Below are 22,741 nucleotides of genomic sequence, written 5' to 3' on the forward strand. Positions count from 1 at the left end.
TAAGTAACATAGTGTGCCATGTCCAAGGTTGCTGTTTCAATTCCGTACGTTTCTGTTAGCTAAAGCTTATGTAAACTTGGTGGAATACCCTTCACGAACTGAAATCCAGCTGTTTGTGTGAAGCCAAACCAATACATGTGGAATCAAAATCATTGGTCTAAATAAGAAATATGAATTATTTAAGAGTTATTCGGAATAATTGGAAGAAATGCACGTTCGGAGCGGCAGTGTCTGTGTACGCGCTGCAAGCGCTAAAAACGCACGTCGAGTATGCATTCAGAAAACAGTGAAAACTCGACAAAACTTTAACCTATTATTTGCTCTCCAGGATTGAACAACATATGCGGGAATTTGCATCCAACATCCAGACCAATTGGGTATCGGATCGCCCCAAGAAGGTACTGGTTGTTATGAATCCCGTGGCCAACAAGAAGAGATCGGAGAAGTTCGTAAGTAGCTGGCACGCAGCTGACCAAGTTCTTAACCCAGCCTTAGATTTTCAGTTCACGAATTACTGCGAGCCGGTTTTGCATTTAGCTGGATATTCCGTGGAGATCCTTCGGACAAATCACATTGGTCATGCCAAAACCTACGTGGAAGAGCTGGCGACGCTACCCGATGCCATTGTGGTTGCCGGCGGCGACGGTACCTCGTCGGAGGTGGTCACAGGGCTGATGCGTAGACGCGGCAATCTCTGCCCGATCACAATCCTTCCGCTGGGACGTTCCATGCAATCCGCATCCAAGCGCATCAATATCTTTGGCGTCAAGGACGTCAACTATGTAAAAAGCCTTTCCAAAGCCCTGGAACCCATGCTCAAGGATAAGAGCCAGTACCAAAGCGTGATTCGCTTTGATGTGATCAACGAAGACGATGGCACCGACAGCCAGTTGAAGCCCATATTCGGCCTTAATGGCCTCTCCTGGGGTCTGTTAAAGGACATCAGTGCGGCAAAGGATAAATACTGGTACTTCGGACCACTGCGTCACTACGCTTCCGCTGCCTCCAAGTCCTTTGCTGATAACTGGAGCCTTAAGACCGACTATGTATACACACCGCCGTGTCCTGGCTGCGTTGACTGTGCAGCTTCTGTTCAACGCCAGGAAGCAGCCCAGCCCGCTGGTCTCTTCACAAGAGGCTTCATAAAGTACCAAAAGAACCCGGCAGAAATAAAAACGCCGCTCATCAAGAACGACAACTGCAGCAAGAAGTTCGAGGGGAGCGCTGAAGCCAGTCAGATAAACATCAATTGTGTTCAGAATAAGGATAACTTTGCGGAGCTGGAGAGTCAGTTTATAAGTTCCTTGCAGCCGGGCTGGGAGTTCATCAAGCAAATACCTGAAGTGACGTGCAGCAACATTTTGCCTAGCTTGGTGATTAAGAGCAGGACTATTCAACTGCATCCGGATGGTGAAATGGCCGAGAAGTTTTACTCCATCGACGGCGAGGAGTACGATGCAAGACCCATTAAGGTATCTGTTGTTCCCAATGCTATTAAAGTTTTTTGTTGACATTTTAAACGTGTATATTAATTAAATCTTGATTAAATGGCGCTACTAGTATAGCATAACACATTCACAGCAAAAGTTAACCGCTATTTCTTCCCAAATCCAGAGCTGCGTATAATCATTCTCAAACTTCTCTGCGGTGATCAAAATCAATTTATCGTTTATTCGAATGCATGAGCCAGTTTTACGGCGCAGAACTTTTATTGTAAATGATTTTGGCTTGCAATTAAAGTGATCATACCAACATTTTCTGGCAATACACTCGATGGAACGGATATAGCGTGGAAAGTAATTTAAGCCTAAGTCAATCCAGTTGATCTTCGACGAGCATTCCCACGGCCGCTGCTTAAAGCCATCGATTCTCGGATGTCCCACTCGATCCATGAACGCACTCCTCGTGCGCAGACTTTTGCTCCTCGCGGGCTCCTTCTTTTCCACCAAGGCAAAGTGGTTGGTCTCCCAGGCGGGGAAGTGGCTAACTGAAATCGTGTCACTATCCGCATAGAATGGCAACTCGTACGACGATCGCTTGTAACCCAGATGGTAGCTCTTCTCCTCGGGCTCGCCCGGCGGATCGATGCTCATGTAGCGCGGATTGAATGCCTGTCCGAGAATTTTGGCCAGTGACTGCGTGGAAAGTTCGGCGCAGTAATCAGCATCATCTTGTGCCGATCCAAGAACTGCAAACAATGTGAGCACAATAGCCAGCCAGTGCAGTTCACTTTGTGATTTCATATTTGGACACAGTATTTGCAGAAACATGGCTGGCTAAAAACAGGGCTACACCAATAATAGCAACTGATTTATCGTGATTACAGTAACTATCGTTACACTCTACACTGAAACTTATTTGGGGTTCAACGGCAAATAATAAAAACAAATTTGATACAAAAAAGAATTTAATTTCAGTGTCAAGATTATAAATTAAATGTATTTCTATGTAACTAAAACGCTTTCTAAACTTTGGATAAATTTAATGTTTATATTAACCTATAAAAGATGTGTCTAAATAGTTTAAGTCATAAGCGTTCATCGTAAGGTCAGTTTCGTTACTAAAGTGGGATCCGAGACTATTAAACATAATTGCCGAAAAACAGCTCTGATAGCTTTATTCGGAAAACCCCATCTCTATATTCATACCGTAATGTTTTATCAAAACAATAGAGAGTATATTGTACGTTGTAAAATATACATATATTAAATCTACATTACTTAAAATGATTTCTCGTATTACAACTACTGAGTGTATGCTAGTCCTTGGGTTCTGTGTAAAGTAAACGAATCGTACACGCGCTGCAGCTCAGAAAGACGATACTCCTCGAGGCAAACGATACCCTGGAGCGATGGAGATAACTTCAGAGCGCACGATAGGCAGTGAACCACGTGTCGTTTCTCTTGCTCTTTGATGAACAGCACATTGAAAACTTCCACCTGCAAGTGCACGCATGATTTAAGGATGCACGTCAGCTATGAAATAATATCAATATATCAATAATACTACGTTACTAAATACCTCGCATTGTCCGCAGTAATGGGATGCTTCGTTCTTTCCGCGTCCATTGAAACGTATTTCCACCCCTTTCGATTTGACATACTCTTGAATGTGCAATACGTTTTTCAGCGTTTGCAGCAAACACATTCTGAAAATGAAAATATATACACATGTCTTATAGTATCTGAAAAGGGTGTCACTATTATTTGTGTACTCACTTTATCAGCTCGAAAAGTTTTGTATCGGACACTTTAATATTCCTTGCAAGGTTCCAGCTTAAATGCACCATCGGAACAATGCTCTTGAAAGCCTGCACTTTATTCCACTCATATCGCTCGATGGCAAGAGAATACTGACGGGCAGTTAATGGTCCAACGTTCCACGCAATGTTGTTGCACCATCCGATCGACTGAACCCAATGAACGCATCTAAAAGTCAGACAAACCAGAATTGTTAGGTTCGATTGAAGGCGCAAACACCATTTTCACTTCTACATGGTCCATCAAAATACACATATGCGTATAATTTTTGCTTACCCGGCATTTACCCAAACCAAGTCTCCAGGTTTTTGTATAAATCTATAAACCGGTATATTCTCCTTGTATAAATCTTCCAGGACGGGCCACCACGAACCGTGCAGATAGCTGATGTTGTTCTTCTCGCACAGATTGTGAACCCCGCCCCAGTAGGCATCCGGGACGGCAAACCATTCACAGTCCCCCGGACCGATGTTGATGTTGATTGAGCAGAAGTTGTTGTTCTCTTGGTGGCCAGGCGTCCTACTTCCGGGTACCTTCATGTACAGCTGAACGGTGTTCATGCCCAAAATGACGTGGCCCACGTGAGAAAGCATATTGGCAGCGGATATAACTCGCGCAAAAGCTGGCAGTTTTTGTAGCTCTGTTAGTTGTGGCTTCCATTTCTTTTCATCGGACAGGTCAACGTTGGTCCCGAACCTGAAATAAGCCGATGCATTTAATTAAGTTGCTCTATATCGTTATGCAGACGTAAATGAGCGTAGAGCTTCTAGTACCTCAACATTTTGCTGTTAATTTTGTGTTTTTTACGCTTTAAAACAATGTTCGAATTGGATACCGAGTCCTTTGAGTCTGAGTCCGACATTGCTTGTGAGCCCGGGAAACCTTTATCGCTTTCATCCTGCGGTAAAATAAGCTACACGATAAAGTAAACTGTATTCATGTTAAAGAGAATCCACCCAACGAACATTACCTTCAAGCTGTCTTGAAAACTGGATGCCTGATATTGGGCATATTTGGCTATTGTTGTGTGAGACCGATGGGAAATGCAGGCCCAGACGCGCTTGCCCTGCGAAGTGTCCCAATTTTCATCGGGAGACTGGTGAACTTGGGTCCGGACTTCAACACTATGGTCCGGGTTGGCTTCCACCAACGTTTTGGTCGAAAAGAGACCGAGATCTAGCTTCAAGGCGCCCGCCAAGCCGCGTACAACGGCAATTGGATGTTTCAGGCAAAACTCCTGCAACTGAGGACTGAACGCGTTCTTCTTATTTTCTAAATGAACCGAAGGTGTGGGAGGCAGGAGTTGGTCTTGCGTGAGTTTCTGCGGTGGGCAATCGGGCGGAGATGGCGGGGGCGCATTCACTTGCAAAACGGTGCAGTGCACGGGCGGTTCGTCAATCGGCAGTAGCTTCACAGCTGCCATCAACTGCTTTGAATCCATTTGTATTTTGAACGTGGTCGATAGGTCGGCGCTGTCAGCACCAATATAATCGTACCTCGAATCCTCATTATTACTCAGTGCATCGTGGCTTAAACGTTCAAGTTTAATAGTCTCGTTCTGTTTATAAATATCATTCGAGATTTCGTCGAAGGTGTCTACAACACTTTGCTCCGAATTTTTGTTGCTCTCCGGCATGGCGTTGAAGTTGCGCTGGTTTAAAGATTCCGAAATGTCTATTTGGAATGTTAGAAAGTGAATTAAAACTTTATACATATTTTAAATTGATTACGTACTTATTAGATTTTGGGCAGATGTCTGGCTGTTGTTTTGCGTTACTTCTTGATGGCCTGTGCCATCTTCCTTAATACGCTTCGCAGGTATGGGACTTTGGCTGAGTTGGCTATGCGGATAAGGTGGTGGCGGTCCCTGTTAACAAACGTGGTTTGGATAATTGTTCTCTGATTGGTCTAAGTTTGAATTCACCTGTACTGGACTTTGTTTTGTGACCTGTCTTGGTAGCATCTGCGCTGTTTGTTGTTGGCGAGAGTTCATTTCTAATGATATTGGCAGGTTCCAAGCTTCTTCGATTGAACACAGCTGGCGGCGTTTCGATGTAATACTCGGCAATGGAGCTTGACTGAGCTGGCCCTCCAAGAAAGTGATTCTCTGAGACAAGCCTTTCGACAGCCCTATTGTGTCTTTTTTCATACGTATTGCTTGTTTTTTTCGAATTAATGAAGACTTCTTCGAGCAAAAACGTATGTTACATATTTGAAATAACTACACAAGCATATGTATACACTACCTGGAATGATATTTGTTTGGTTGCATTTAGGTAGCAAGCATAGGCATCTCGTAATTGACCACAGCTCTCATAAAGTATACCCAGATTGGTCCACGCGGCTTTATGGTCTTTATCCAATTGCACAGCACATATGTAAGCTTGAAGGGCATCCGTTGGTTGATTTTGTTGCTGATATAAGACGCTATGAATGTATTAAGAATGCATTTGAATTAAGGAATAAAGGGGCAAAGCAAAAACATTCATCGTTATTTTACCCGATTGAGCACCAAGTATCAGCATTCCCCTCACTTTTTTCCACCGAGTTGCGGTATGCTAGGAAAGCATCATGGACCTTATTGATGCCGGCGTAACACCTTCCTAGTAAATATAATGATTGTCCACTCTTTGGGTCAGCTTCAATTGATTTTTGTAGAAAATTTAATGCGTTTGCTTCACGTTCCTTTTTTTCGCCTAGGCATTCTACGCAATGGTACATCCATCCTTTACGAAGTCAATGAAAAGTTAGAGTAAAGTATTTAGCCGTTTAAAATATCCTTTTCCAGCTCACCTAATTGCCGATAAACATCTGCTTTTAGCTCCAAGGAGATGTTTTTTTCATTTAGTAGAAATTCGTAGCCATCCTTTGCCGCCTTGTGCTTGTTTTGAACTTCATACAAATGCGCGATTTGAAATTTTACTGAAAAGTATTAATAAAGAACTTAAGTAGTTGCCTAAGTTGTACGTAGTGAATGTACTGTAAAATATTCAAATTCCAAATGAATCACAGAAGTTTGGTTTAACTGTTTATCAATAAGATGATTTAATATTGTAATTCCCCTTACATATAACATTTATATACAATATTTATACGACCATTTTAAGATGATAAGGACGTAAAGTAAAGAACTGAAAAATATTTTCCGATCACATTGTCACATATGTCAAAATGTATAAATATAAGTACGTACCCTGAAGTTCGGAATAGGTCGAAGGATATGTATAAAGCAGCGCTAATTGCAAATGTTTTTGGGCAACATGAAACTCCCCGCAATGTTTTAGCATAAGACCTAGACGCAAATGAACTTCATTTGCACATGTAAAATTGGGACTTAGGTATAAAAGCTCCTGAAACGATTTGATGGCCCTGGAAAAAATAGCAAATCAATTAATTCAGACATTTTTTAAATTCCTTAATTTGATATTCATTTTCAATTTTAATTTAAATAATAATAGTTGTTTTTAATTTTAAATTAAAATGATAATAATTGTTTACAGTGAGCGGTGTTTACATAAGTGCATACATACTTACGTGCATGCAGTCACGTACACAAATGCACGCATTCGTACATACATACATACACATAACCATTTGAACAAACAAATTCAGATAACGTACTTAATTTAACAAGAACTGCAATGATTAGTGCATAAAATTAAAACTTAAATGTTAATCTGTTGCTAAAATGTGACCACGAAACACAGGTTTTGTTTATAAATAACAAAAGAACTTGCAGCCGTCGAGTCGGCAGACATGTCTGAGTGTACTCAAAAAAACGAGACAGACTGCTTCATGGTATTTTATTAGATATAATTAAACTGGGAATCATTGTTTATTTGTGCCGGACGCGATCGAAATTATTGAAATTAAACAAAGAACACATTTCAACCCCGCCATTAAACTAACGACCTTAAAGGGGGGCACTCATTGCATTTTGTACACAGACACACGCGCACACACTGCGTACATACATACATGCATGTAATGAGAATTTATGTATTTTTATAACAGCGAATTTGCAAAAACAAACAAAGAAGTACAATAGAAATCTTTATATTCTTATTAATTTTTGGCAATATTTCATGAGATTAAAGATTATTATTGTAAGTATTAATGTTTACAGCATCCATTACTTTTTTTAGAACCCAGACAACTGTGAAAAGATTCAAAACTAACCAGTAAACGCACTTTTTTTTATTGGAACAAATCTCTGCAGTCTTAATTTTAATTCGTTGTGAATTGTTTACAATATATATATACTATAAGTGGCAGTGTTGTTTCGTGTAGAATCTATTTAGTAAACAATTTAATATCAATACAATATGGATGTGAAAGGCGCGATAACGCAATTAAATGGGAACGATATGAAAACGGAACGTATACATCGATAACAGTTATCGACTATTTTAATTGATGAATGAATGTGCTTCCACTGCACATGCATCTACGTTCCGAAAATTCATATAAAATTCGGTACTTCGTTATTAAAGAAAATTTTTTTTTAAATAAAAATAATTTTAGTATTTTATAAAATAGATTGGTAGACACATTTGTATGTATGTACGGAGTATGTATGGAGATATTTCTCAAAAACAACTTATATTTAAGTAGCTTAAATATAAAAAAGATTACTTACCATTTAAAGCACCGAAGTTTAAAATAAGCAACACCTATTCCGTAAATAAATGCATGGTTTGTCCAGTAATTGTTTTCCCGGAATCGTAAGTACTTTTGGTACGCTGATAGAGCTGCAAAAATATATATGAAATATATACATACGATCTTACAAACAACTCGATTAATTAATGATTAATTAATGGACTAACCGATATCCTAATACTTTCCTGTTTTGCATGTCATAATGTCTTAGGCAATTGACATTCTATAAAAATGTTCTTGAGTTGGGAAAGAATTCAACTTCATTTGACTTTATGTATTACATAACCAGTAATAAACGGATATGCACGCCTGCCTAAGCTTGATCTCCAAATAATTAAGGTATATGCGAAAAATTTTACCGGAACTTCGATATTTCCTGTCATACCTATATTTTCATACATATATGATTCTAAGAGGACATAAGCATCCTATAGATGTTACTGGCACAGTCCTCGGATTGTATCTCGACAAGGGCATCTTCATGTTTATTTACCTTCAGAGTATTCGCCGAGTAGAAGATGCAGGTGGCCAAGTTTGCAAAGAGCGTTAACGTAGTGGTCGTCATGAAGTTTTTCATCAATGGTGGATACCTTTTCATTAGCATTTGTATCATATGGTTTGGTCTCATCATTGTTTTGTGACGATGTGTTTTCCATATGTTCACCTTCTTGAGTTAGGGGTTCAAACTTTTGTATAGCATTTTTGTTATCACTGAAGTTCTTCGAGTCGTGCACCTGACCATTTGCAATGTAGTTTTGCAAGTTTGTAATGGTCTGCTGAACGAGAGTCCTTATTTCCGCATTCTTCGAATTGGACAAATCCAAAAAGCCGTAGTATCGACTGAAACGTAAATATTATTAAACAAGACTTGGGCGAATAGCATTAATCGTACCTATCCAGTTCGCGAATCAGGCAATCATCCTCGAAAGAAAGTTGCCCCATTTTCAAGCCAACTGTTTTAAAACTACTGAGCTTCAGAAGCGTGGCCAATAATACAGCGTAGTTTTTAAAATCTTTTTTTATTTATATGTTTAGTTTAGAGATGACACTAAAATATTCTTAGAGATGAGCTATGTTTCCAATCGTCGACGTGTCACGCATTCCTTTAATGTGTGTTTCGCACTGCGAAATTGTTCACGTAACTGGAACAATTGGAAAAACGTGGGAAACTGAAAACAAATGATTTTTATTTGTGCATCAGCTGATAACTTTATTTGGTTATTGAAATATTTAATTGTACAAAAAATCAATACAAATGGTATTACAATATATGTTTGAAATATTTAATTCTTAATACAGCATATTTATTTTCTTGCAGATTAAATATACATTTAGATAATGGAAACTGATCTTATTAAAGTTTACAAATTAAAGGGAAAAATTTGTTAGGAAAAGAAGAAATTTATAGTGCGAGTTTTCGCAAGAAGTAAATTAAATATGAATATCCATGCAGAAACTGTCTTGGCTTTATGAATGTTCGATCCGTTTTTTAAAAATTCTTTCTTAGTTTCGATGTTTTCGTTTACTGCAAGAAAAATAAAATTATAGGTTATATTGGATTAAAAATATCTTCATTGAACAATTAATTTTTTTTTATTAAATTATTATAAAAAGAATAAACATACATGGGTCCTGTGTGTTTATAAAATTTTCTAAAACGCTTTCCACGTTGACAGCATCTGAAAATAAAAAATCATTAGTTTCACAGGAAAGATAGTCACTTTATAAAAGTACAAATAATTAAAAAATTTAGTTTTCATTTTCTTACCAGTTTCTGAATTAGTCAAATCTTCTACCTCAGTTTCAATGTCATCTTTAACTGAAAACAAATATATCCAATTTAAATATTTATGGATTTTTGAAAAGAAATCCAAATACTTACTGGGTTTTGTTGGGACTGGAATATACATCGCATCAGGTTCAATGAATTCTTCAACTGAAACATATTTAAATATTTACTGATTAATTTCATATTTACTGATTTATCAAAAATGTAAGTAAATACTTTGATATTTGATAAATATGTAAAAAATAACCTTTCTTCTCAAAAGAAAAGAGCTGTATGCCTCAAAATTCTGGCTTAAAGTGGATCTTTTACGCTTTACCAGAGAAATATTCTAATCAAAATGCAGTTAATCTTTCTCGGGAAATCAATGGAAAGTTTCTATGAAACTATTTGTATCTTTTAATCCCAAAACGATAAACTACTTTTGGCAACAAAATAAATAAAGTAAATAACTTTCTGTTTACACTACCTATTTCGGCGGTTTTCCTTTCACGATAAGGTAGAGATGCACTGTAGTTGTTATTTTGTATGTCCACAATCTCTGCATTCTGTATTATTGTATATATCCAACTTAAATATGGGTTTAATTGCGTAAACCTATTTGGTTTCCGAGCTTCTAGATTAGATTCTCGTTTATTTTTCGATGGCGGGCCATAGGAAATGATTCCAACTAAGTTACTTTCATGAATAACGCCATAGCCGGGATATATATTTTCCTCATTCGAGTTTTTCCAAACCTGTGGCAGGAATAATATGTATAGGATTTCTGTAAAAATTGATAGAGTTACTTACGTAAGATTCCACGCCCTCCTCCAATGGGGAATCGGTAAAATCGTAGTCAGCGACTAAAACCCATTCAATATCGTTTCGCTCAGAAAGAGGTAGTTGCATACTGAGTCTTAAGATCGCTATATCATTGTCCAACGATGAGAAATTAAACCCTGGATAGGTGTCTATGCCACCAACAAGGTATATCAACTCGTTTAAATCGTCGCCTTTGAAGAATACAGCCAACTCATCAGCTTTTAACAATTCCCTTCCATTTACGAACTCGCTATCACTCAATAAACACGATGCTGATGTTAAAACCAGACGGCTCTGAATGATGTTCCCATAGCAGTGGGCATCAATCAAATCTCCTAAAGTAGTCCTTTTGCGCAAAAGGACTTGGTAGGAAGGACGAGAGTACTCATTTTGCGCCAACGGGAAAAAACACATAATAATCAGAGCTACCGAAATCATAGTATCATAGTACGCGGGAGAACCTTGACTGTCTTCACGGCTTCCTTACACCTTTAAGATAGTAAGCAGCCTCAGATGCCCAGCACAGATATGGCTTATCTTTTTATAATTTGCTTAAGTACAGCGGAACCCGCATTCCTGGGCTTTAAGTTGCCTGCGATAATTCAGCATAAACAGGTGTGCGAAGTAACACTTTTTTTTATTAAGTGTAACTAAGGAAGTACTCAAAACATTAATCTTATAATGATAACAACCCGCAGGAAGAAGGCGAAATTATGGTATCTTATTTTGCGTGTTCCTACTGTTTCACTGTTGATCGTCTTGCTTCATAAAATAAATGAAAAATTTAAGAGGGCAACTCACTAAACACGTAAAATCTTTTAAGGGTGGACGAATTTTCAAGCTATATTTTATATTTTAGATATTAGAACTAAAGAAACAATACAAATTGACTAAGCCCTAGCGAGCTAAAAAGATTATTTTACCTCGCAGTTCAACAAACTGTTTTAGTTCCTTTTGTTTATTGCTTTAATTGGAGATAGAATAACAATTTATATAAGCAGTAATATTTACTTGCTTACATAAGCTTAGACTGCAATTTGTTTGCAAACGCAGCCGACAGTGTAGTAAGCGCATTATTTATGATTTCAAATGAACTGACGCAGAAATGTATAAATAAGTAGCACATTATTTGATAAAAGAAAACAAGAGAGAGCTGAGTGTTTCGACTTTGATGTACCCAGCTTTCCTTGAGTTAAGGGTAGTACTAAATCAGCATTAACAGTCCAGTCAGATTGCCTGGCTATTTGTACTGTAATTCTTTATGATAACAATGAAAATAGAATAGCAATATTATTTAGGCGCAAATTTACATATGCATATACACGCCCATACAGGCCCAAGTAATCCATTGCAATAACCAGAGTTTCTAAATAACCTTTTCATAGAAAATGGCTCTTTTTCTCCTTGAGGATCAGAATACTTCAAAATAGGATTAAACAAGAAGTACTGCTTCGGTTAGTTACCATTTTACTGGCTACATTAAATTTTAAAACAATAGGCCACACTTTATATATAAGTAACCTAAACTTACAAATACACAATGAGCTTAAACAGCGAAAATATTTACATGTTAGCTTCTAATGGTTTGCAACAGTGCTCTTTAAATAACAAAAGGTTCAAATTTTATTAACTTGAATATCGAGTACAATAAATCGTTTAATTTAAATGAAACCCCTTTTCCTTAGTTGCTGTTAACAAGCGCTCCTTCATGATCTCTTCAGTTGGGTAGTCGGGAAGCTTTAAGTAGTGAACGCATGTGTTCACGGATGGATAGCTTCCAACGCCAGCATCTACCTTTCGAACAACTGTCAGTCGGGGATGAAGGTTGGCCAGTCCTCCTGGGGGCAGGCTACTGCAACCAGTTGTGAATTGGAGGAACGCCTTCCTCTCATCTCCCGACATGCTTAACAAAACGTTAACAAAGCGTTGGAATCCGGGACTGAAATTAAAAATATTTAATTAATTGTACTATATTGAAACACATCTATCTTTTTAAAACTTACCTGTCTTTGTTGTAACCAAGTTTTGGTTCAGTGTATGAAATAATGTCTTCTCGGCTCCAATGGGGGAACTGCTCGCCACAAATCATCATTCGCGCCTCTGAGGGAGTAAAAGCGGCCAACTTCTTCAGAGGGAACACTTCGTTAAACCCATCACTGAAGGCTTTCATTTGCTGAGCGATTCCGTCCTGCAGTATGAAGTTCATCAGCAGTTCGCAGTACGCTTCCAAGTTATCGATGGTGACGTTTACTGACGATCCATTCGGCAGCAATTCGGCCTGGGTGTATCCATAGATCGAGGAACTCGGCAGATACGTGAACGTAAGGGACAAGTCTTCGAGAGATACCTCTAAGCCATTTTGGGTGTGCAGCTTAAGCTCGTTGGTAAGCTCTTGTTTCTTTTCCGCGCTTATCGTATCGTCAAACTCGATTGACTGCTTTCTCATCAATAGGTTTTGCATTTCTTGCAGGAATTGATAACGAGTTGGATCTATTTCCTTCAAGTTTTCCAATGACAGAATACCCCCAAATGCATTGGACTTGTTGGAATCAGTTCGCAACAGTTTAGTGCAGGTTTCTACTATATCAGATTCTTCGGATACGACTGAAAGGTCGCCATTTCGTCTATCCGAAATGACCTTTTGGAGATTACGTGATAACACTTTGTTGTGACAAAGCAGCTGAAGAAATGATGTTGATAATGGTATGTCTACCAGGCGCATATCCTGCAAAACCTTTGCCACGAAAACGCCGAAAAACCAAAAGTATTTGAGAACCTTCTCACATATCTCGGTATTCTGCGGTAGTGGTGCTGGGAAAATTCCGTGTTCCCTGCGATTTACGTAATACCCAACAGGTTTTGAGTTTCCTTCCGCAGTCTGCGGCGAGATTTCGGTGTCCTCGCCCAAATCATCGTCACACAGCCACATACATAGGTCGGAACGCTGAATTTCTGCGGCCACCAAGGCGTAGAACTCCAACGTTGGTCCCAAACCAGTTCCTTCCTCATCCAAAAACTCGACCTCCAGCACGGACTTTCGATTGCAGTGAGTCTTCATGACCTGCATTGCCCACATAAGCAGATCCTCGTTTCGTGGAACTTTTACGCGTTCGTGCTTTAGACGCCCAATGCGGAATTCGTGATCATCCCGCCGCGGACTCATGATGGGTATCCTCTGCCTTTCCACAGTGACATCTCGCTGGGACTGTAGGCATACTATGCTGCGCGAAGCTCCAAACGATGTGCAGTTAAAGTACAACTGTCTGGTCTCAAACGGAAACAAAAAGGGGCACGATTGGTTTAAGTTCTCACACCAATTCGGCAGCGCGTTGCTGGCGAGCACCAATGGATCCTGAATTTGCTGCTGTAATTTGTTGGTTATTTTCTTGCTGATGAAGAGATCTTCGGACAACACCGATACACCGTGCTCCTTGACATCCGAATCGATTTCGGACTGATTGAGACCATTGATTTGAGTGAGCAGCTCAAGTACATCGTCCACGGAGCACAGGTTGTTATCGGCTACGTTGAATCCGATGTGCATGGGCGAGTTCGGAGACAAAGTTGATGCACCACTCTTTGAGGACACATCGGGCGTTTGCGGAAACTCCTCCGACTCCAAGCAAGTGCTCTCCTGTGCCTCGGGTGATACCTCCCGGTACACAATAGTGTATGTGGGCTCCCATATCTTTCGGAATTTGTCAAGCTTGTTCAACTGACTGCACTGAAGTAATTCCTGTACCGCTCTGAATATGGTCCAGTCGGTGTTGCTCAGGTCGATTTCCACTTCTGGTATACCACCGATTCCAGGACCCCGCAATTTAAGGCCCAGCAAGGGCTGCTCGATAGTCTCAGGCCCACTTTGCTGGGGTTTCGGTAGTTCAGCGCCAAGGGGGGATATTTCCAAATCGGAAGTTTGGTTGACGTTTGTTCGACCCGGTCGTGGATCGAAAGCAGGTATCAACGCGGAGAACTGCCTCTTTAGTACAAACTCGTCGTCCCAGGACTTGCGCTTGGTCACACCCACCAACCTGTTCTCCATAGCCTCGTCATCCATAAAGGTAAGCAAATTTCGGGAGACCATCACTTGCAGCAATGTGTTTCCAACCTCTTCGTACTCGTCCTCGTTCTCCTCTTCATCGTTGTCCTCATCCATGTCGTCTTCATCGTCCAAGTCACCCAACAAGGCTGGCGCTCGGCAACTCTCCAAAAAGTCTTCCAGGGATACTTGCTCACTGTCACTCGATGTGGATGTTAGACTCATTGTTAGGGTATGATTAATAGTGGATGCCGATTGCTGTCCCGCAGAGGTATTCGAGGGATTCGACGGAGCTATGTTTTCGCTATTATTAGAGGATAGACTTGGGTAACTTTGGGCGGTGCTAAGTAGTCCAGAGTGGAAGTTGCTTGACAATGCCAACTTAACTAAACTGGTTACCGAGTGGCCGAGGAATGAGCCTGAAGCGTTCTGATCGCCGTGTTCGTTCACATTCGCTTCGGTATTCATAATCTGATTATCCTGTATATTGGTACCTTGTGAGGTACGACGACGAGCAATTGCGGCAAATGTCTCCAGCAAACCGGTGTGGGTAGCCACTTCGGAAGTCGAGGGAACCTCCGAAGCTGAAGTTGTTGTCAGATTGGGAACACTGATACTCATCTGGCTGGGTACCGAAACGTTTTCGGTTGAAATCTGCGGATCCTTAATGTCCACGATTGATAGCACAGCATTTGGTTGCTGAGCTGGTTTCAGGGTTACACTGGGCTTCTTTGAACTCTTTGTGGGGAACTCTTCGGTTGTAACTATGATTTGCTTTTGGTTGGCATTATCTGGATTTATTAGAGCCTGAGCCTTCGGGGTCTTCTTGACGCCAACTGGCACATTTGTGCAGGGTACTGGGAAGGTGTCAGTGGAAAGAATGTTATTGGAGTTGTTCCGAATCATGTCCACGCCATCTCGCATTTTGTCGATCATTTCGAGGGCTTCGGTGGAAAGTTGTGTGACAGGTGGACAGCCAGCAATGTTCGAGGTTCGGAGATTCGCGAGGAGATCTTTGGATATCTTATTCACCGAGTTGTTGGCGTTCATCTTATTGTTTTCCTCAATGTTAGATATGTTTTTGATATCATTCTCTCGCGGCGACGAGCTCTGTACATCTGGATGGCTTGAGCTCTGACTCGCAGTAACACTTTCAGCGGGCTTGTAAGAGGGTGTGAGGACGCTGCATATATTTTCCTTGGACAATTCAGTTAGTGATAAGTTCTCCGAAATGGTAGCTAGGTCAGAAACAATGCTTGAGTTAATGGCCGGCATAGAGTTGTTGATGGCAGACAAGTCCGATATGTGCTCCAACTCTCGGCTCAAAGGTGACGGTCCGCTTATGTTATCCTTATGCATTTGGTTGGTGCCAGACTCCTTGTGCTTGGCTCGTGCTTCCCTGGAGGAAGAAGTGTTCATAGCAAGTTGATTTGATATAATCTGTGTCTTGGCCGAAGCAAATACGTTCTCTGCAATCGTCTCCACAGCCTGCTTCCAGGCCAAGTTATCCGCCGAAACGGTTTGATTGGACGCGCCTTCGGAGTTTTGATTCTTCTCAGTGGCTTCGGGCAGGGATGGAGTAGAGCTCGATTTGCGTGAGGTGAGTGTGTTTCCTTTCTCACTTGCTTTTGGAGCTGTGCCCGTATTGCCCATCGACTGATTTCCATCGAAGGCGGATAGATACTCGCAATCAGCCAACTTTAAATCGTACTTTCCTTCGGCTCCCATGCGATAGGAGTTGCGTACGCCATGGTCCCACTTCACATCGATCCATCCGTTGTGTATTTCGCCGGTTATTGTGCCCTCTGCACATCCATCCTGATCCTCCCATCGCCAGTCGACGCCACGAATCACTCGTGCACCGGTGGTCATGTGCTTGAGCTGTGCCCTTATCTGCCGCCTCTCACGCCTTATTTTTGCCTCAGCTTCCTTGACACTCTTTCCAATATCATCGGCAACTCCCACGACACGCCCGTAGATTTCGAAGCCACTCAAACTCAGATAATGGGTCTGGCCAGACGCATTGCGCCCATTTTGCTGGATTCTAATGTGGCGGTATCTTACGGAATCGTCAGTTGCACAAGTAATGGGCCAAGTGGCAGTGCTGCCAGGCTCCACAAGACTCTTGTCATCCACATGTGTGCTGAGGGTGGTCCAAGTTAAACCATCTTTTGAGCCTTGAAGTAGCCAATTTCTCAAAGCAGATCTACCATATCCGCGGGCATGGCGCAGCGTATAAGCAGTTGGAATTATATAGACCCCCAAGTCGATGGCGAACCAAGCCTTCTTGTTGTCCTTGGTGTGACAATTGAGTGAGATGCTATCACGAGATAGGATATCCTCCAGTTTGCCATAGGGTAAGGTCTTTCCCTCGGAACTTGTCACTTGCACCAGACCATATTGCGCTGGATTAACCCAATCGCAGGTCTTTGCATTGGAGCCAATGTAGAATAACAAGCCTTCCTCGTCGAAATCAAAGCAGTGCGTAAACACGGATCCGGTCCTATGCTCCCGAATTTTTTTCAAATAAAAGTATGTTGAACGGTCGAGGTCGTACCATTGTTTCGCCACCATTTTCAGTAGATACTTGGAGAGTTGTCCAATCGTTGCTAATGGTTCCATTTTAAGAGTTCGCCCCGACCGATCGAACAAAGTGCTTTCGCATTCTGCACGCTCCAAGCGGAAGCGAAGTCTTTTCTGCAGAATTTGCAAACTATATCCAGTGCACGGAGTATCGTACAAGTACACTGGCAGCTTCTCTGTGCTTTCCAAAACTGATACAAGCTTTTGAATTAAGATACTTGCAGTACTTTTAGTTCTTGGTTTGTTCGTTGCAGACTCAACGTTGTCCTCTAGTATACATTTCTTGAATACGGAAACTCGTTGCTTTTGCATTTTGTTTCGCTTGCAGCGAGGTGAATTTGCTTCCCAATGATTAACCGACAAAACAGCTACCAAAGCTTGTACCAATCCCGACGAGTGCATTTCATAGGCGCTTACAACGCCGTCTTCGTGTATCAGTTGAGATAGCTTCATTAGAGCGTCCGAAAGTGTGGTCTCCCAGTTTCCATTTGGTGCCATGTGCTGTTCCTCAAAGGATATCTCAATTTGCTTTACTATATCCGTAAGTATGGCTACGGCGCCTCGAGGAATAGTTTGCGCAGACTTGAAGTACTTGTTATAAATTTCACGCGATAGGTTTCGAACCTGGAACTTTTGACCTTCTGTCTTTGACTTGTTGCGCTTCTTTTTAGCTGTTGACCAACCGGATGCGAAATCGGGACCCAGGACAGTTTCTGCCGAGAAGGTATGCTTCGTTCCTCGATTGCTTTCAAAAATAAAACCAGGCAAATCATCCTGTAACACGGTAACTTGGTGGCCTTCGGTGTTGTGTATTTGAAGTTGGTTTGTTTTCTGCGACTGTAGAACCCAGTTTCCAACAACTAGGCGAAGAGCACTCGCTGTTGGCAAGATGGGCTGTGATACAACTCCTGCAATCACGCAGGATCGAGCACGCATTAGTTTCTCAAGAAACTCACCACGATTTTCTAAAAAAAACATAAAAATCAATAATTGCTTTAACCCCCGTCTTTATAACTGTGGAAAACTGGCAATGTAAGGTAAATTTAACTTACCGGAACTATCATTTCCGTTCTCAGGGCTTCCACTGGAGTACATCGTTGCCAGTTTCCCATCTATTATAAAGCGGAACCATCCGTTTGAGCCATTGGAAAGCTCAAGGGCCACAGAGTCTGACCAGACGTACAAACAATCCCGGCCTCTGCATATGCTCCACTCGCGCCAGTGATAGGGTTTCCCTTGCAATATCTCCTTTGCGTCCTCCATAGGGTCATCTAAATTGGTTTGTCCGATCGATGAGAAAAGGCTTAAAATCAAATGAATTGATTATACCTGAAGTTGACCTAGGAGTGACAGCCAGTGTCGAAGATCTTTGCGCTGCGGCTGGTTCCTCTGAGGTCACAGGTAATTGCACATACAGTTCCTCGGCATCATTGTCCATCAGGGCTTGGACCTTTGCAAACACTCCTAGCCTTGCAAAATGGTCGAGGAATTCCTCCTGTGTTTTACACATAATTTCCTCAATAATGTTTAAAACTATTAAATGACCGTCATCGTCATCCTGAATTAACGTTAAAATATGAATTAGTATTGAGTGATGATGTTTGCCATTTGTTTATACCTCGTTATCTAGGACACTGGCGACCACCTCAATTAGTAGGTTCCCACCATTTTGGCCCGATGTCGACGCTGCATCTTCGCTAAAACTGGTTTCACTGAGACTTTGAAGCACTGTTGGGTACGCGTATTGTACAATCTTTTTAATCAGGGCCAAACTGGCTCGCCGCACGCTGCCCAGCATCGAACCCAAGAAGGTTCTACAGAATATAGGCAGAAGCACCTTTAGGTAAATGGGCGCCATTTCCGGATCACCCCGGGGCTCCATAAGTGTGTACTTTTTCCCATCTTTGTTGAGTAGCGAATGATCTGGAGACATCCACTCCCCGGGCGACTGCAAAATTGCAGCCACCTCTCGATGTCCGTCGTCCAACCTCTCGCGCGCCTTATCCAATGGTGTTTTGCCATCTTCATCTCGCAAATCCGGGTAGGCTCCGAATTTCAGGAGGATTTTCGCAATGGCCGGGCGACCAAAACAAGCAGCATAGTGTAGGGACGAACTTCGTTGACCCTTGTTGACATCGGCTCCTTTCTCACACAAATATTCTACCATTTCCAAGGTGCCGAAGGCCGAAGCCCAGTTGAGAAGTGTTTGGCCCACATCGTCCATACAATTGACGTCAATGCCGCCAGATTCGATGGCCTCGCGAAGGGCCTCGGAGTCCTTCGATCGTATGCAATCAATGAGCTGGCGATGCGTACGATCGGTGTTGGTATTATTACGTCTCGGTCGAGGCGCCAACTGTCCCTGATTCGGGTTGTTACTTCCTCGGTTTAACGCTTGGCGTCCTTCGAATAATAGTAACAGCAAGAGATCCGCAAATCGCATGCAGTCCAGCACGCATCGTTCATCACCCTGCAGAGCTCTTTCGAGGGCATCAGCCAACTGGGATCGCAATATGTCATGGGTAATTGAAGGAGATCCGCGACAAAGGGTGGACAACAAGGAAATCGTAGTTGATATCGACTGCGGCGATGCGGCGGCATCAGATGACTTAACCTTGGTACTGTTTGATATGGTTGCAGTTCCCGCAATGTTTTCATTAATGGCATCCGAGTTTGTGGTTGCAGCGGGTTGGCTAGAGCTGGTTGGCTGGGTTCCAGCCGCTGATAGCGCAGAGTGTGTGTTTCCTCCGACACTTTTGAGGCGCTTCAACAACTCTGTTGTCAGGCCGTACTCTGCCAATGGGGCTGGGTCCACCCACTTTCGTGTGAATCGGTCCGCCACAGAGGCAAAGCACTTCAGGGCTCCATCGGATACCATGGAGTCTTCGTGTTGCAGCAGAGTGCTCAGGCTCTCGACGCAATTCTGAATGCAGGGGGTGTTTGGCTCCACCTTGGTACACAGCCTGGATACCACGGACATGGCCGAGTGTAAGGTGTCCTTGTGCACCTGCGATCCACAGTCCCGAATGAAGGACAGGACGCAGTTGAGGCCGCCACCCTCGAAGACAGCACCCGCTTCTCGGGTACAAATCAGCTCGAGCACTTTGATACATTGCTCGGCAAGATCGCGAGATGTGCGCGATGATAGATCGGCAACCACTAGATGATTGCATATGGCTTTGATGGCGCCATCAATTGAAACGATACGCCTGGTGCACTCGGCCGAAACATCCAGGTAATAGGTGATGGCTCGCGCAGTGACCTCGAGTACATTTTCAGGTGCAAGTTCGTCCAGGAATATCTTACACAGCGCCGGTAAAAATGTTCGAGGAGGGCAACTGATGTTGGGGATAAATAGATTGGTGATCAAAAGTTAAATATTCTATTAGTGTCAATAATACCTTTCGAAGCAACGATCTACATTATCGGACATCAGGAGCAGCATACACAGCTGCTCCAGTGCGATCAGTTGCATGTCCCGCTCATCTCCTTGTCCCATGGACAACCATTCCAGCAGCGTCTCGGGGTCGACATCGCCCATCTGTAAGGAGAACAACAAAATTTTGAATATTGACTTTAAAGCTGTGACTATTATACATAAATGTATTGACAGCTGAGACACAACTCAACAAACAAGCCGTGGAGCCCTTTAATGGCTTTCTTTTGTGTTATCCAACTTGGAAGACAAAAAGTGCAAAAAAATATATGCCGCAAAATGATTTTAACGCTTCCTATAACAAAACTTGAAAAAAAATATACATTACTTAACATTTTATTGATCTGTACTAAATCTCTACGAATTGAATCTAAATGCAATTATTTATATTTTACCTGTAGTTGTTTGTATTATATTATGTATTTTTATATTTTTGTTTATTACTCAGCCAATAACTCGTAATTACCTACTTTTGTAATCAATCAGAAAACGTCATTCTTCTTTGAGACGACTTTTTGTTTTCTGAATGTTTTTGTTTGGCTTGCCCTTTTGCTTAACTTAACTAAACTAATTGTTTAATACTTAAGTGTTTTTCTTAACTTACCGCAAATGGAAAATTTGATTTATGCTTCTATACCAAAACTGAAAAAGACAATAATTATATTATATGTACAGTAATAATAATCTTTCAATGACTCACGATGTTCATAAAAATAAATAAATAAATCACCCTCATTGGCGATTAAAGATAGTTTGTAGATTGAAAGAATTGTCTAGTTTAGAGGACAACTTTGTGTTGCTAGGCATTTTACAATTGGCAAACAAGGATACGTTAGCCATGAAAAATTAAGTAAGACAACTAATTTCAATAAATCAACCAACATTGTATCAGCAAATTTTTCCTTATGGGAATCGCTTCTTATAGGTATGCACATATTTCATCATTCTTATAGAGATTTATTGGCAATATTGGATTAGCCAATTGGATAACCAATGAACAACCCGAATTGCCAACTGCACACATGGTGAACAAAGAGATAGTTGGAGGGAAATTGCGTAGTGCCATTTAACTCACTAAAATTTCACCGCGATGACTCGAAGTTCGTCAAGTGCTGTTATAATGCACATACGTACAGGAATTGTTTTCTTACAAGATAACGGCAGTGCTGAAGAACTGTTTTGAAAATCAACAAATTAACATATGTACATCCACATGTGGCGTTATACACCTACCATACATATGCATGTATGTAACTACTTTTTCAATTGCACTTAATACTTTTCTTGCTCATGATAATTATGAAGGGTGTCCCTTTTTACGTTCTAGCATAACACAAATATAATTCGATTTTTCTGTTGCCAAAGAATTGCAAAAATGGTGTATAGAATGATGACACTTCATTCGTTTTTATCCCTCAACGAATTACCAGTTGTGTATGTATAATTTAAAGACCTTTTCTGAAATCCTGACAATGGAGTTACATAAAAACGCAGTTGTAATAACCATTGTCTTTGACAAGCTATGTACACAGGTCACAATACATATGTGCACCAACACGAAAACATGTGTACGTAATGTAATTGTCCATTATTTATTAACATTAGTGTCGTGTCTCTGCACACACACATGCATCCATATGCAGAGGAAAAATACACAAATCTTGATTAAACTGTTGGTGAATCGCGTTTATCTACCTTTTTTGCATTATATTGAATATTTTGCTAGTGCTTGCAATATTTTTTTAAAGCTGTTTTTTAACAATTACTCAATACACAACACTATTTTTATTCACACAAATATCCAGCAGCGCAGGTCGAAAATTGATTATAGAGATGACATGTGGACGATACTTTTAGCAATCTATCGATTTCCGATTACAATCGTTTGCTAGGAATAGGGGCATTTGCACTTTAAAATAACGTGCTTCTGGTAAAGTAAATGTTTTTAAACTTTTACACACAATGCTTTAAGCTTTTTTTAAATTAGAGATAATGGTTATTACAAAAAGTTGTTGTATAGTATCTAATACATCTAATTTAATTTTTGTAATTACCATAATCACTATTTTTTTTGTATTAGAGACTATACAACACATTTTTCTCTAATTACTCCTAACTTTGCAATGATTCTTTTTTTTTTGAATCTCAATCCTCCATAGGGCATGTTTTAC

At 41.0% G+C, this 22,741-nt stretch overlaps 5 protein-coding genes across 14 annotated transcripts; 1 reads left to right on the top strand and 4 right to left on the bottom strand.

Annotated features, from left to right (window-relative positions):
* The first annotated feature begins 65 nt into the window (after window positions 1–65).
* Window positions 66–1,578, top strand: LOC6541870 (acylglycerol kinase, mitochondrial). The gene is made up of 3 exons (XM_001969397.3): window positions 66–268; window positions 329–449; window positions 504–1,578. The coding sequence occupies exons 1-3, from the start codon at window positions 171–173 to the stop codon at window positions 1,509–1,511; spliced, it is 1,227 nt and encodes a 408-aa protein (XP_001969433.1). The 5' UTR covers window positions 66–170; the 3' UTR covers window positions 1,512–1,578.
* LOC6542567 (protein trunk) lies at window positions 1,508–2,385 on the bottom strand. Its single transcript, XM_026979096.1, has one exon. It carries the CDS (start codon window positions 2,268–2,270, stop codon window positions 1,557–1,559), a length of 714 nt encoding a protein of 237 aa, XP_026834897.1. The 5' UTR covers window positions 2,271–2,385; the 3' UTR covers window positions 1,508–1,556.
* A 270-nt stretch (window positions 2,386–2,655) lies between these two features.
* LOC6541075 (lysine-specific demethylase 6A) lies at window positions 2,656–9,015 on the bottom strand. Of its 10 annotated transcripts, none has more exons than XM_015159497.2 (15): window positions 8,815–9,015; window positions 8,416–8,762; window positions 7,900–8,011; window positions 6,454–6,629; window positions 6,054–6,182; window positions 5,761–5,986; window positions 5,507–5,687; window positions 5,185–5,442; window positions 4,995–5,127; window positions 4,231–4,934; window positions 4,034–4,158; window positions 3,537–3,956; window positions 3,219–3,428; window positions 3,022–3,148; window positions 2,684–2,939 (listed from the first exon to the last, which is right to left on the bottom strand). In XM_015159497.2, exons 1-15 carry the CDS (start codon window positions 8,862–8,864, stop codon window positions 2,745–2,747), a joined length of 3,393 nt encoding a protein of 1,130 aa, XP_015014983.2. In that variant the 5' UTR covers window positions 8,865–9,015; the 3' UTR covers window positions 2,684–2,744. The 10 variants fall into 10 exon arrangements, with proteins under 10 accessions (XP_026834896.1, XP_015014983.2, XP_015014979.2 ...); XM_015159493.2 differs by having other exon boundaries at window positions 4,034–4,173; XM_026979091.1 differs by having other exon boundaries at window positions 5,185–5,445.
* A 90-nt stretch (window positions 9,016–9,105) lies between these two features.
* LOC6541694 lies at window positions 9,106–11,026 on the bottom strand. The gene is made up of 6 exons (XM_001969400.3): window positions 10,501–11,026; window positions 10,178–10,445; window positions 9,805–9,858; window positions 9,691–9,741; window positions 9,548–9,601; window positions 9,106–9,447 (listed from the first exon to the last, which is right to left on the bottom strand). The coding sequence occupies exons 1-6, from the start codon at window positions 10,948–10,950 to the stop codon at window positions 9,308–9,310; spliced, it is 1,017 nt and encodes a 338-aa protein (XP_001969436.2). The 5' UTR covers window positions 10,951–11,026; the 3' UTR covers window positions 9,106–9,307.
* A 936-nt stretch (window positions 11,027–11,962) lies between these two features.
* On the bottom strand, window positions 11,963–22,440 carry LOC6541442 (E3 ubiquitin-protein ligase Ufd4). Its single transcript, XM_015159491.2, has 8 exons — window positions 22,266–22,440; window positions 21,175–21,212; window positions 20,536–20,675; window positions 18,753–20,472; window positions 18,464–18,692; window positions 18,187–18,405; window positions 12,516–18,099; window positions 11,963–12,451 (listed from the first exon to the last, which is right to left on the bottom strand). Exons 3-8 carry the CDS (start codon window positions 20,673–20,675, stop codon window positions 12,169–12,171), a joined length of 8,175 nt encoding a protein of 2,724 aa, XP_015014977.1. The 5' UTR covers window positions 21,175–21,212; window positions 22,266–22,440; the 3' UTR covers window positions 11,963–12,168.
* Window positions 22,441–22,741: the final 301 nt, after the last annotated feature.

This window comes from Drosophila erecta, unplaced genomic scaffold, assembly GCF_003286155.1.
Source record: "Drosophila erecta strain 14021-0224.00,06,07 unplaced genomic scaffold, DereRS2 tig00000055-arrow-pilon, whole genome shotgun sequence".
Classification (NCBI taxonomy): domain Eukaryota; kingdom Metazoa; phylum Arthropoda; class Insecta; order Diptera; family Drosophilidae; genus Drosophila; species Drosophila erecta.

Excerpts from the sequence above, each read along its gene's own strand:
- LOC6541870 (XM_001969397.3), top strand. The coding sequence starts at position 171 with ATGAATTATTTAAGAGTTATTCGGAATAATTGGAAGAAATGCACGTTC. Across the intron at positions 269-328 it reads GCGCTAAAAACGCACGTCGA|GATTGAACAACATATGCGGG; the intron begins GTATGCATTCAG and ends TTTGCTCTCCAG. Across the intron at positions 450-503 it reads AGAAGAGATCGGAGAAGTTC|TTCACGAATTACTGCGAGCC; the intron begins GTAAGTAGCTGG and ends TTAGATTTTCAG.
- LOC6542567 (XM_026979096.1), bottom strand. The coding sequence starts at position 2,270 with ATGTTTCTGCAAATACTGTGTCCAAATATGAAATCACAAAGTGAACTG.
- LOC6541075 (XM_015159492.2), bottom strand. The coding sequence starts at position 8,864 with ATGGGGCAACTTTCTTTCGAGGATGATTGCCTGATTCGCGAACTGGAT. Across the intron at positions 6,630-7,899 it reads AAACTTCGGTGCTTTAAATG|GGCCATCAAATCGTTTCAGG; the intron begins GTAAGTAATCTT and ends TATTTTTTCCAG. Across the intron at positions 3,429-3,536 it reads TTGGTTTGGGTAAATGCCGG|ATGCGTTCATTGGGTTCAGT; the intron begins GTAAGCAAAAAT and ends TCTGACTTTTAG.
- LOC6541694 (XM_001969400.3), bottom strand. The coding sequence starts at position 10,950 with ATGATTTCGGTAGCTCTGATTATTATGTGTTTTTTCCCGTTGGCGCAA. Across the intron at positions 9,859-10,177 it reads AAGGAAAACCGCCGAAATAG|TTGAAGAATTCATTGAACCT; the intron begins GTAGTGTAAACA and ends AATATGTTTCAG. Across the intron at positions 9,602-9,690 it reads TTTGACTAATTCAGAAACTG|ATGCTGTCAACGTGGAAAGC; the intron begins GTAAGAAAATGA and ends TTTTATTTTCAG.
- LOC6541442 (XM_015159491.2), bottom strand. The coding sequence starts at position 20,675 with ATGGGCGATGTCGACCCCGAGACGCTGCTGGAATGGTTGTCCATGGGA. Across the intron at positions 20,473-20,535 it reads GTAGATCGTTGCTTCGAAAG|TTGCCCTCCTCGAACATTTT; the intron begins GTATTATTGACA and ends CCCCAACATCAG. Across the intron at positions 18,100-18,186 it reads GAACGGAAATGATAGTTCCG|AAAATCGTGGTGAGTTTCTT; the intron begins GTAAGTTAAATT and ends TGTTTTTTTTAG.